The 13,682-nt window shown below is 39.8% G+C and overlaps 1 protein-coding gene across 1 annotated transcript in view; it reads right to left on the reverse strand.

Moving 5' to 3' along the window:
- The window catches only part of rgl3a (ral guanine nucleotide dissociation stimulator-like 3a), a 20,534-nt gene extending 8,856 nt beyond the window's left edge, over positions 1–11,678 (reverse strand). The window contains exons 1-10 of the mRNA XM_024286221.2: positions 11,355–11,678; positions 8,802–9,091; positions 8,421–8,465; positions 8,113–8,312; positions 7,033–7,175; positions 6,721–6,951; positions 5,687–5,790; positions 5,311–5,398; positions 2,294–2,365; positions 474–560 (exon numbers count right to left, since the gene is read on the reverse strand). Of these exons, the coding sequence (XP_024141989.1) occupies positions 474–560; positions 2,294–2,365; positions 5,311–5,398; positions 5,687–5,790; positions 6,721–6,951; positions 7,033–7,175; positions 8,113–8,312; positions 8,421–8,465; positions 8,802–9,091; positions 11,355–11,378 (1,284 nt within the window). The 5' untranslated portion in view covers positions 11,379–11,678. The remainder of the gene's footprint in view (positions 1–473; positions 561–2,293; positions 2,366–5,310; positions 5,399–5,686; positions 5,791–6,720; positions 6,952–7,032; positions 7,176–8,112; positions 8,313–8,420; positions 8,466–8,801; positions 9,092–11,354) is intronic.
- Between the last annotated feature and the right edge of the window lie 2,004 nt (positions 11,679–13,682).

Raw genomic sequence — 13,682 nt, forward strand, 5'->3', positions numbered from 1 at the left:
AAGTAGAACTCACATGACATTGATTTCAAAAATAAAATTATTTGTTTAATAAATAAAACAAACTTTAAATATCAGTCTAACTCTAAAATAGCCTAAAAAACAAAAAAAGCCTAAATTAGCCAAAACCGCTAGCATGTAGCTGAAATATTACCCTAACTCCAAAATAGCCTAAAAAAACATTTTAGTAAATGCCAAATTAGTCCAAAAAGCTAGCAGAAAGTCAATTTTTAAAACTTTAACAACTTAACTTTTTAACATAACTATTAATAATAAAAAGGCAGGAATATTATTCCAGAAAAAAATCAACTTAAACCTTAACTAACTTTCAATATTTTACTCTCCATAAAAATATATTTTGTCAAAGTAAGTGGAACATGGGGCCATTAATAAAAATAAAATAAAATCATCTGGAGGGCCAGATCTGGCCCCCGGGCCTTGACTTTGCCAGAAAGAGCAGGCAGTAGTTGGCGTACCTCCAGCATGTCGGGCAGCGCTGTATCCAGCATGGTGAGCACGGACAGGTACGTGCCCAGGTAAGGAACCACGCCTCCAGAGGTGCTCTGCCGTCATGCAAACAAACAATCATTAGCAGCGGTTTTAGTCGTCCCTGCAGAGCAGTCGGCTCACATTACAGAATGAAAATGTATATGACCCAGAAAAAGAAAAAAAAAAAAGACCCCAGGCCGAGCTGCTATTATTATTTCAGTCCCATAATCCTGTTGACCTAGAGTCATCTGAAACCTGTGGAGCGCAGACTCCAGCTAAACATAGATTTAGGCTTCAGCAGGGCCAGGAACCCCACCCAGCAGAGATTTCTGAGCAGTATCGCATCACAAGGACTCACAACCGGCTTTGGACAACACAAAAAAGTATGTCGGTTTGATTCTGCCCTGCACTGCTTTCACAATCCTTCTTTCACACTGCACCGCTGAGAAAAATCTGACACCGCGAACAAAAGAAATGATGACATCACAGTGGGGGAAACCGTCAAGAAATGAAGCAAAAAAAACAACAACTAACAAAACCAAAGAAGACGTGTCAGAAATATTCTAAGGAAGCTTTGAAATCATTATGGGATGGCTACAGGATTGACAGACATTTTTTGGCCAAGTGTTACATTTTCACATTTTCCACAATATATTTAAAAAAAATTGGTTGGAGCGATCACTAAATATCACACACAGGTTGTCGAGTTAAGTCTACAACCACAACTAAAGTTTTGTAGAGCTTCGACTTCACGAAGAGGCCGCCATCTTGAATTTGAAGAAAAGCAACTCCTTAGCCTCGTTTCCACTGAGCGGTTTGTTTTCACGGTGCACGCCGCTAGCGTGTCATTGTAGTGCGACAACTAGAAAAGCAACAACAATGGAGGTCATCCAGCAGCTCGTCTTTTTCTTGTTTTACTTTTGTCCGTCCTGTAGAACAGGAATTTAATGTTGTTTGAAAGAAGATTGCAGGCAAGATTAAAAACCAAAAAAAAAACAGAATCCTTACAAACGTTGAAAACATTAGCTTAAAGAAGCACTATATTGGTCATCACTTTCTGCCAGTCAGCGGGTGGTTACAGTAGCTCCGCCTCAACTGTCGGCTCCACGTTTCAATGGATCAACAACCAATGGAGGCCCTCTAGAGGTAGTGTTCAGTACTATTTACTGGATAATGACAATTTTAGTGGAAACAAGGCCCTTTAGTACCAGCTACAAATACAAACTCCTCCATTTCAATCCGTCTCCTCTCAACTCCTTGAGCATCATTGGAAAGCTACTTGGGAAAGGACTGTTGGGGTTAAAAGTTGTAGATTTTGAACAGCGGTTGAGTGGCGAGCTCACTAGAGAGCCATACCTCTGTTGTTCACACATTTTTTACCAAAATATTGTGAAAATTGAATACATGAATCACTGGCTCCTGAACGAAGCGATATAACATATGATCATATGAGGAGTGTGGGCGTGGATGACAAAATTCCCCCGTTGCCAAGGAAATCCAAAATTTTACTTTTGCATATTCTTCTAAAAATTACATAAACTGGTCCGTCACCCCCAGGCGACCAAATCTTAAGGTGGTTGCTATGGAGATAAGACCAACAGAAAAGTCGCCATTTTGAAAAAAGGCGTTTTTTTCTTGAATCTAGCTCTGACCAGCAGGGGAGAGGGTTCGGGGGAGGGGCCTGAAGCAGCAGCTCAGACCTGAGGACAGGTGGAAAGGGCGGAATGGGGGTTGGGGGGGCATACAACGCTTTTAGTCGACTTCTTATGACATTTAAACCCTCCTAAAGGTGGAACCCTCAGCTTACCATCTGTCTGGGGAGTGGACACTTCTTGGAAATCTTTGGAGAGGCGTTCTCCACGGACCCCTGAGTTCCTTCCTGTAAGAACAAACAGAGATATGTTCGGTTAAAACAATTCAAACAATGACTTCTGGCTCCGTTTTCCCTTCAAACTTCTTTCATCTTTCAGAAGAATAAAACATCGATTCAGAAAACCCCAAACCCTCTCTGGAGCGGTTATTGATGTGAGGGTTTGCAAAGATGAAAGGAGTCTGTGACAAAAGGCAGGCCATGAAAAGAGGGAATTATTTGTCGATAAAGAGACGCTTTTGTGACGCGGTGAATGCCTGTTTGTTTGTACAGAACGAGGAGGACAGAAAGACACGGAGCGCGCGTGACCGGCGCCTGAAGACGACCCAGCGGAGAAGAAACACCGTGTTCTCCAAGCCTCTTCTGTTAAACATTCATGAAAACTTTTATTAATTATTAAAAAGGAAGTCTCTGTGCTGCAATCATTGTGTAAAAAAGTCACATTTTAGGCCACAAAACTAATCAGTCAGCAGATAACCAGTTTAGATCCTTTGACACTTTTGTTTTTAAGTCTGGATCTGGATAAACCATTTTGTTCTTGAAGTGAGGAGAACATTTACAAGAAAATGAGGTTTTTGAAAAAACAAATGTAAATCCTTTAAACAGATATTAAAACCAAAGAAAGAAGACATTTTCATCATGTTAACAAAACGTTGACTGGGAAAATCACAATGCTTCATTGATCAATTAAAGACATTTTTTACATTTCTTGGACCATTCTGTGTGACTCATCAATCAATCTGAATTTCCTTTTTTTGTGCTAAATCTAAATTCTTCCCCAAAATCCAAAATATAACAAAAAATAGAATTAAAATGTCCCCAAAAACCTCCAAACAACAGTAAACCTGAAATGTTGATTTGAATGACAACATGACTGAAGCACACAGAGATGCTGGTGGGATAAGAGGAATTTCTCACTGATCCTGTGATTATATTTTATGCAAAAGCTAAAGAAAATCCTAAAACCAATAGTTTATGGGAAATATAAGTCTGTAGTTGTGATAAACATTTTCTCCAATTGCTTTAATGTCCCTTTTTATCCCAAAAAATAAGTGAAATCTGAAAGATTATTGACTTCACATAGCAGGAAAGTCAGAATGACTCAAATGAGAAGTATTATTTTTCTATTTTTAAAGACCACAAAATAATTAGATGCTGAAAAGTGGTGTTCCTTCGTTTTATTTGTTGAGTCTTCATCCAGAGTTAAAGATGCTTTTACAGTCGGATCATCAGTGTGGTTATTCGTTTATTTACCTGATTTAAATGATAAAACCAGCTGCTCCGCCCTCTGGCTTTGGGAGGAAACTATTAGCATGAAATCTGTTTTACCATGAGACCTACATCAACATCAAACCAACAAAATGATTTGTTCAGCTTAACAACATCTCCTCCTAAATTTAATCAAAATGTTTTTTTATTCAGCAAAGAACAAAAAATGTTTTGACAAAAGATCACTTTGTATTAATTGATCCAAAATATTCCAACGTCTAACATGCTGGTGATGTTTTTGGATGACATTACATCCATTCATTACAGCAATAAAAGAAAGACGTATTCATTATATATAGGACCAGAAGAAGATTAAACACACATTTTTTTATTTCCTTTATTCTATGCTCATCAAATTTTCAGACATTGGTAACAATAAACGCTAAAATTAAATGGAAACCTCATAAATGACAAAAATCTGTTCAAAACAAGCAACAAATGTTTATGATCAATGAGTCTAGTGGGTTCAAAACTGTGGAACAACAAAGATTCATTAAGATGCTACAAAAATAAGCTTAAGAGCAATGTAATAGTAATGAATAATACAGTATTTAATGAATCTAAACGAGAAGAAATGTTAAAAATGTAGGAAACTTCTGCTTGGAATTCTGGGTAAAATCAGAAATGGGGGGTAGTGGTTATTCTATTCACTCTTTATTCAACTTTTAAACATTTTATATCATTTAATATGGCGTATTGTGATTTATCGTGTATTCTGTTTCTTAAACATGAATATACACCGATAATGACGAATATAAATCAGATAAATATCGGATTAATTGTTTGAAGTTTGAAATAAATAAATGCATTTTTAGTGGATTTAAATGACAGGATTCTAGTAATTTTTTAAAAATGAAATAACTGTCAAAAAATTAAATAAGAAAACATAAAACATATTAAATTGACTAAATGTTTCTGTCCGATAGTTGAAAATTAAAGAAAATGTGACAACCTTTATGGTTTTATCTCTTATTTTACCCTTTGATTGTGTTCATATTTACATATGAGTGACCATGAGGTCAATTTATTTTTATTTATTTATTTTGGCTGCTACTAATTGCTAAATGATAAAAAAAAAAAAAAAATTGTCAAATTAACTTAAAAAGTTCAGAAGAAAAAGGTTAAAACTTTATTTAGACCAGGGGTGTCAAACTCAATCGCACAGCGAAGCCAAAATCCAAAACATACCTTAGGTTTTAAAAACTACATTTTAAAAACATATTTTTATAACATAACTATGAATAAAAACAGATGGGAATGTTATTCCAGAATAAATCAACTTAAACCTTAAACAATTTTAAATATTTTACTCCCCATAAAAATGAATTTAGTCAAAATTACAATACAAGTTAGAAATAAGCGCAGGATAACTAACAATAATAACTAATGATCTGGAGGGCCGGATCCGGCCCCTGGGCCTTGACGTTAAAATGTGATTTGAACAATGTTACCACAACAACCTTCCTAATGGGGTATAAATAGATGTCATCTGATTTTCCTGAAACCACCTACAGTCAGTCCCAAACTAGAGGTTACCACGGCAACGATGAAGGTGTGGCTGCAGAGGTCTATCAGCCAGAGATATGAAGTGCATACTTCCAGAAGTAGAGATGCATTTGATTTTTTTAAGCACAAATGTGTCACTTTCAGCGTTCACAGGTCAGAGTTCATAGCAGAAGACTCACCTCCGCCGTTAACAGCTCTCTGTTGGTCAGGACGCAGTTCTCATCCGGGAAGGTGTCGCAGAGATTATCGAAGGCCGCCATGCTGTCTCTGCACAAACCAGCACAGCTGTTTCATCCCAAGCAATCATTAAACGCTTTGACACAGCAGCAGCGTTAAACATTGACTTTCTCGATGACCTGCTTGGAATCCGTCTTCCAGAGAGCAGCAGAAACTTATGCAACTCTTCTCCTTGGACTAAGTCCGTGACCTGGACTAGAATATGGGTCACGAGTGAGACCTGTGACTCCCTCTACTAGTGAATTCAACTTAACGATGATACAACGTCCTCATTAAACGGCCATCTTTGACAACACGGAAACGCAGGAAGAAACAAACCTGCTGACCGCGGCCCAGGTCTTCCTCAGCCTGTAAACGGCGTTGGACTGCAGCGCAGACAGGATGGCTTTGAGGGAGGAGAAGTTCTTCAGCCGACGGCAATCCTGCAATAGGAGCAGGGTCCGTTATTCCAGGGGTCTCAAACTCAACCGAACAAGGGGTCAAAATCCAAGACAAACCTTAGGTCGTAGGCCGAACAGGATAAACATTCATTGAACACACTAAAACTAAACTTTAAAACTTTAAATCCTTAACTTTTGAACATAAATTTGAACTAGATATATAGCATTACCTGTGATAATGCTAGTGTGAATGCTGTAAGATGAATTTGGCCGCTGAAGATGCTAGTGCTGATCGCTAAAGATGCTGAAATTGAGAGCTAAAAACGCTGAAGCTGATAGTTGAAAACACTGAAGCTGATAGCTAAAATCATTTAAGCTAATAACTGGAAACACTAAAGCTAATAGCTAAAAATGTTGAAGGTTATAGATAAAATCACTGGATGTAATAATTAAAAACGCTAAAGCTGATAGCTAAAATTGCTGAAGCTAATAAATGAAAACGCTAAAGCTAATAGATAAAACGTTGAAGCTGATAGCCAGCTAAAATATTTGCTAAATGACAAATTAGCCAAAAAAAAGCAGAAAAAGCAAGCATGTAGCTGAAATATTAGCTAAACTCCAAACAGCTCAAAAAATCTTAGTAAATGCCAAAATAGTAAAAAACAAAAAAGCTAGCAGAATGACAATTTTCAAAACTTTAAAACCGCAACTTTTTAAAATAATTATGAATAATAAAAAAGCAGGAATATTATTCCAGAATAAATAAACTTAAACCTTAAATAACTTTTAATATTTTACTCTCCATGACAATACACTTTGTTAAAAGTATACAAGTTAGAAATAAACACAAGATAACATTGGGCCATTAAAAACAATAAAATAAAATGATCTGGAGGGCCGGATCTGGCCCCCGGGCCTTGACTTTGACACACCTTTATTAGGTTGAAAATAAAGCTGCGTCTTCCAGCTCACCTGTGCCACCTTGATCCACTTCTCTATGACGCGCGCTCTCTGCGCCGGGGAGGTGGAAGCCCCGCGGGCGGGGTCCACGGGCGGGCAGAGCAAGGACGCCATAACCTGGTTGGTGACGGCGTTGAACTGCGTGATGGTGGCTCGGATGGTCGGAGACATGTTCTCCTTCTTGTCCCTCTGCGACCAAACGCAACCCAAACACTGGTAGAGAACCACTTTGACGAAAAGAGCCTAAAGTCAGACAAAACACACGTCAGCATCTATACAGCGAAAACTGGAGCTGAAAAAGTGAGAAAAGCTCCTCTGAGGTACCGAGTCCATCCGCGTGAGCTGCTCAGCGATGGATAAAGTGCTGAAATCCATGATGCCGCCCGGGTCTGGAGGACTTTCACATCCAGAGTCTTCATCAGCAGAGCCTTCCTCAGCAGCAGCAGAGCCACCAGTCGACTCCTCTTCTGTTTCAGAACCCAGAACAAATGCATTTAGAGAAATAAAACCGGCATGTCCAAAGTCTGGCCTGTTAGCCATTCAACTTTCAACAAACTCTTGTCATGGACAAGAACATCTTGATTGTGATTGGCTCAATTACATTATAAGCCGTTGTAAACCTGTGGTTACACTGAAAAAGGTGAAGCAGTGGATCAATTAGGAAACGTTCTGTAATTTATGTTTAAAATGATTAGTTTTTATTCAATTAAAAAATTGAGTAGGTGGCTTTCTCAAGATAAAAATGTGATTTTCTAAAAACTAATAAATGTAACACTAAGAAGAACGCCTCGGTGGTTTGCATTTCTTGCCTTAAACTGTAATGCTTTTGTATTTCTATTTTTTTAGGCTAATTTGGAATTTAGCTAATACTTCAGCTGCAAGCTAGCTATTTTGGCTAATTTAGGCTTTTTCTGTTTTTGAAGCTAATTTGGCATTTAACTAATATTTTTTTGCTGGCTATCAGTTTCAGCGATTTCAGCAATTAATTCCAGAATCTTCAGCTATCAGCACTGAAATGTCTAATCAACAGCCGTTCATTTAGATTTAAACATTTATTTCCTGTCACACAGCAGATGCACCGAAGGACCATGATGCAACAGTTTTTTGTTTTATTTTCTTACTTAACCTTTACTCGCCAAAGAGGACAAAATGCTCGCAACTGGTGAGTGTTTATTTCAGACCCTTCAAAATAAAAGTATATCATGATAGACTTCAAGAAAAAGTTCTATCCCGATAATTATCACTATATCGGTCAGCACTTTTATGAAGGAATGTGTCAAATCCAATTTTCATCAAATCGTTCCCTTCCATTCAAAGTTAATATAGGAGTTCAAAGAATGCCGGTCGATTGTTTGGCAAACATTTTCCCCAGATCTGAACCTCTTAGCTCCTCGAATAAGTTACCCTGTTTCTGAAAGCTCTTGAGCAGCTCGTCGGCTTGTCCGGCCAGCGAGCAGAAGTTGGGTTGGCGCCGCATGCCGTCATGCACCGCAGAGCTGATCCTGAGGTGGTCAAGGAGCAGCCGGAGAGCGGGGTGCAGCGGCGGGTCCCTGAAGTCCTCGCTGTAGTCGTCCAGCCATGTCTGGATTAAGGTCAACAGCGGGCTGCAGAGGCAGAAGAGGCGTTACACTTTAACCACATCAGTAGTGAGACTTTAAGCCAAAGTAGAGCGGCTGAGTTTTACATTCTAAAGTCTCCAGTTGGCTACCAACCTTTTGCTGTAATCAGCATCCTCAAGATCTGAGCAAGCGCTGTCTCTGCAAGAAAGATGACTCACAAAGGTCAGGACTGCAAAGTGTACGGATTGCCGTTGCCATGTCAACGGTTTTTTGATTATCATTTGTCGCTAAGACGCTAATTCCGACCTGGAATCCCACTAACCACACTAAAGCCTGGTAGAGCATAATTGCTGCTGTTGAAAGGCTGGAGATAATAAGCAGCTGCTAAGCCCTTGTCATTACATCTGTGATGCCATGACGCTGGCATGTTCTGTGCACGGATCCTCCCACAGACTGCTGGGACAGCTCAACAAAACGTCATCCTTTGAGAATTAACGTTTCTAAGAACACCTGCTGGACCCAGCAGCTTCCTACCTCTGGAAGAGCATCTCTATGAGCTTCGTGGTGCTGGTGAAGGTTCTGTAGGTGGACAGGAAGATCTTGCCAACGTCGGGCTCCTGGCAGCTGCCGTCCAGGAGGTGGTTGACCAGCCTCTCCAGCGTGGCGGCTTTCAGGCGCCGCACCTTACAAGTCCGGTACTGGATGAAGGCGGAGCACGGACCCGTCTCCTCTGGGTTTGGGGAGGTGGAGACGGGCTCCCGGTGCAGGGTGACCCCGTACACGACCCCATCCTCCGTCTCCTCGCCCCACTCCTGCACTGGGTTCTGGAACCAACACAAACCAGTTCGACCCATCAAGTCCCAGTGAAATGTGGGTCACAAGCAGAGACAGAGACGGAGCGAAGCTTGTGGTTATACAAGCACAAACAATTTTTTTAACAGTTGACTTAACACAGATTATTTTTTGAATGAGTCGACTAATCGGGTCATGGGCAAAGTGGATGTAAAGCACACATCCTAACCACCATTAGCTTTAAACTGACTAACAACTACATATACAACATTATTTGCTATAGTGCTAGTGTGAATGATGTTAACTGAATTTGGCAGCCGAAGATGCCAGTGCTGATAGCTGAAGATGATGGAATTGATAGATAGAAACGTTGAAGTTGATAGCTGAAAAAGCTGAAGCTGATAGCCAGCTAAAATATTAGTTAAATGCCAAATTAGCTTAAAAACGGAAAGTCTAAATTAAAAAAAACAGCTAGCATGTAGCTGAAATGTTAGCTACACTCCAAATTAGCCTAAAAAACTGAAAAAATAGGTTACTTAGCCAAAACAGTTAGAATCCAGCTGAATTATTAGCTAAACTCCAAAATAGCCTAAAAAAACAACAACAAAAAAACTAAATTAGCCAAAATAACTAGCATGCAGCTGAAATATTAGCTAAACTTATAATAGCCTAAAAAACCATAATAAATGCCAAAATAGTCCAAAAAGCTAGCATAATAGCATTATAACTTTCAACCTTAATACATTCTAACTCCACATAACAAAAGTTACAACTAATGGACTATTACATTTGTTGTTGACTATTTGAATAGTCGATCAGTCATCGATTAGTCAGCTAATCGTGGCAGCCCTAAACATCAGAGAAGAAAATAGCAGCAGGCATCACGCCGGTAAGACGAAACTACACGCAAATAAGTGATGTAACAGCCCGCAGAGTCCTGCACTGATCCCCCACGAACCACAGAAACTATCATGAAGTTCCACCAGGTCTGCAGACACAGCAGAAACCGCCCACGGTGGTGAGGACAACATCTGCAGGTAGCACGGCTCCCACGGCTTCCCTGCAGCACCTCAACTTTCCAAGAAAGTTCCAATTTGACGTGAATGTTTACGGACAAACATGAATTCTGAAAGGTTGGCACATCAAAGCTAAGCAGAACATTCAAATCCTTTATCCTCCTCCCAGGTGATCTCCATCACACAGACCTGCAGCTGCAGCACTCGTTGCTTCTCTGCATAATGAACCCTCATTTGAAAAAGCAATGATTCTGCACACAAGTGAGTGTTTCTGTCCCTCCATGAAAGATCTAAATCAAATTTGGCTGCAAAACGCTGCAGAAAATTCTACGGTCATGCATCTGAAGACGCTGAATCAGCAGATCTCCGGTCGTTATGCGGGGTTAGGATGTTTCTAGCATTTTATGGCCTGAAAGAAAAACAAAGCAACTAAAATTTGCTGTTATTTTACAGCTTTACAGCCAGGTTTATTGAGCAAACATCGAGCACGCTGATTTACTGTGACCTAACTTTGAAACGGATAACTTCAGTCAGACATCAGCCCTGCGTGACTGCTCTCTAATCCATGCAAATGCCCCACAAATCTATACTGATGGGAATCTGCACAAAAGCCAGCAGCTGCATTCGGATCACACTTCTATATACGGTAGTTTGTCCTTCAAAAATGAGATGACAAAAGCAGAAAGGAAGCTTCTGCAAACTGGTGAATCTGTGCAAATATACTAGTTTTTTTGTTTGTTTTTGGTCAATAAAGTTTCCATGCAGGAAAATAATAGTTTAGCCACCCAAACAGCAGCTCTGTTTCATTTACAGTTTATTTAAATTCCAAACCTCCATTCCTCACAAATCTGTCATCCTTTCAGTTTAGAACTAACAAAAGCATCCTGAAACCTTTTTCACATGTTTAAAATATTTAAAATGCTTACAAATGTTCCAAATGTTCTTCTAAAAAAGTTTGAACAGAAAAAGTCAGTTCTCACAGGAACTCATCTCCAGGAATTCATGCTGAAAACAATAACACTGAATGCAGGCAGGATGTTAACTTTCTGGAAAAGAAGTTGGGATAAACAGCACTTTTGAAGTTATTTTTGATCAACACATTAATCTTTACTTTTTCAAATATAAAATACAATAATAAAAAGAATTCCTGGAGGCTAAAAGTGTCAAAACAGGAAATTTGAGTGAAAGACAAACAAAAATGAAAGTAGTTTTAAAAAGTTGGTGTTAAAAGTGATCCCTCAGCAGAATAAGCTGTTTTCACGCCTTTTTTTCAGCTTACCATGGTTATTTCCCATTTTCCCATCTCGTCTGGTCTTTCAGGAACTGCAGCTCTCCATGTTGAAAGTGAATTTAATCTTTATCCAGCCTGAAACACTTTAAGGAAGACTTTGTGGCTGCATGTCGGAATTCTCGCTTTTAACTACACATTAAACACAAATAAAAACATTTAATGTCCAACAGAGGTAATTTCCAGTGAAAATTCCGCGCTTCCAAAAGTTTCGGTTCGTTTTCTTTAAGTTACAGTCGAGAAGTTTCGAGTTTTTGGGACCGACAGGCGTCGAGAGCAGCCGGGAGCCTCCGCCGAGACTGAGCTCCGAGGAACGGAATGCCTTTATATAGGGGGAGGAGACTGCTTATGAGGGGCGTGTCCTCAGGAAACCCGGGAGGACCAAACCAACATGGCGGACCTGTAGGGACACATTTCCAATGTGGCTGATATATATGTCGTTGTTTTACATTAATAATTATGACCGTACGATTAAGAGTCACGAAAAAACATAGATAAATACATTAAATTTTAAAATATGAGACGATACGTCAAAATTATGAGGAAAAGGTTAAAATTTGGGGAGGTAGCAGAGATGAAGATGCTGAGGTTCTCTTTGGGAGTGACCAGGATGGATAGGATCAGGAATGAATACATCAGAGGGACAGCACATGTTAGAGGTTTTGGAGATAAAGTCAGAGAGGCCAGACTGAGATGGTTTGGACATGTTCAGAGGAGAGACAGTGAATATATTGGTAGAAGGATGCTGAGTCTAGAGCTGCCGGGAAAGAGGTCTAGAGGAAGACCAAAGAGGAGGTTTATGGATGCAGTGAATGAAGACATGAAGGTGGCTGGTGTTAGAGTGGAGGATGCTGAAGACAGGCTTAGATGGAGGAAACTGATTCGCTGTGGCAACCCCTGAAGGGAAAAGCCCAAAGGAAAAGAAGAAGAAGAAGAAGCCTATAAATTAATGACACAAGCAAAGGTGGAAAATCAGTTCATAATTATAAAGATTCTTAATTTGAAAGTAACATTTTTTTTAACCTAAAAGAAAAACCGTTTCGTTAATTTATTAAAATCAATGTTAATGTTCGATGTAAAATGTGTTGTTTTCCATTGAAGTGAAAAGATGAACAAATCTGTTTCTGTTTGAAGCTGGAAGTGTTAATTTATGAACTTAATCTTCTGTGTCTTTCAGTTTGGGTTTTATAAATCTATCATAAAAAAGGTTCATGTGGTGAGTACAACATCAATGTTCTTTTAGCACACCATCGCGTAAGGATTGACTCACGTTTATTTCCTGTAGGGAGAAAAGCTACAACATGCTGTCATTACAGTCATTACTACCATTACAAATAACCAATTCTCAGATATTTATGAAAAAAATCCTAACAAATGTGCAAGAAATAAGGTGAAGAAAAAAAGTGTCCAGATTGAAGAAGATGTGCAAGCCTTTGCAAGTGGCATTTAGTGAAGTTACAGCTTTTGGGAAGAAGCCGTTGAAGACAGTTTGAAGAGGTGATGATGGGGTGGGTGTGATCCTTCTGGATGTTTGTGGCTCTGTTGAGGCAGCAGGAGGTATAGATGGAGTCTGATGTTTATCACCTTCTGCACTCTCTTGGAATGTAAACAGCAGCTATCTCGCAAGGCAGAAAGAAGGGTCTCTAGGTCGGAACTCTGGGTTGGGAGAGCAGTGTGTCCATCACTGTGCTGTTATTACACCAACCTGCGTGTATGCAGATGCAGCTTTTGTTCCTGTCCCATCTGGGTAGTGTGCGGCCTGCTAGCTGCACTGAAGCTGATGTAGCAGTTTCATCCGTTTTGTGCGTCAGGGATCAGGCCTTTGAGAGGTAGAGGCTTGGCAGTGGGGGTTTCTCAGCTCAGCTAGCAGACCCGCACTACAGCCCCGCTTCTACTTCCTCTTGTGACGCCGTCTGCATTGCCTGCCAGACCTGACGACAATGTCCAGGAGATCCCACTGGTTTCACTGTGTCGCTTGCAGTGGAAGTCCCTGCTAAAATTCAAATTCCACTGGAACCCGATGTCCAGGAGGTCCGTACGGCTGTAGAGTCTGTTTAATTCTGTTAGGGTAGCAGCAAGCTGAAACAATGTTAAAAATAATATTTCAGAAGCACACAAAGTCGAGGAGCTGTAGGCTGCTGCACTTATGCGCGCTGCCGTCCTCCTATACATAAGCTTATAAATGTATCTAATTATGCTATTTATGAGTATTTGTATGTATGTATGTATGTATGTATTTATCCATTAAACCTGACCAGAATGACCACCTAGAGAAACTGAATTCATGCATCAGAGACATTAAGACCTGGATGACAATTA

This window comes from Oryzias melastigma, linkage group LG8, assembly GCF_002922805.2.
Source record: "Oryzias melastigma strain HK-1 linkage group LG8, ASM292280v2, whole genome shotgun sequence".
Classification (NCBI taxonomy): domain Eukaryota; kingdom Metazoa; phylum Chordata; class Actinopteri; order Beloniformes; family Adrianichthyidae; genus Oryzias; species Oryzias melastigma.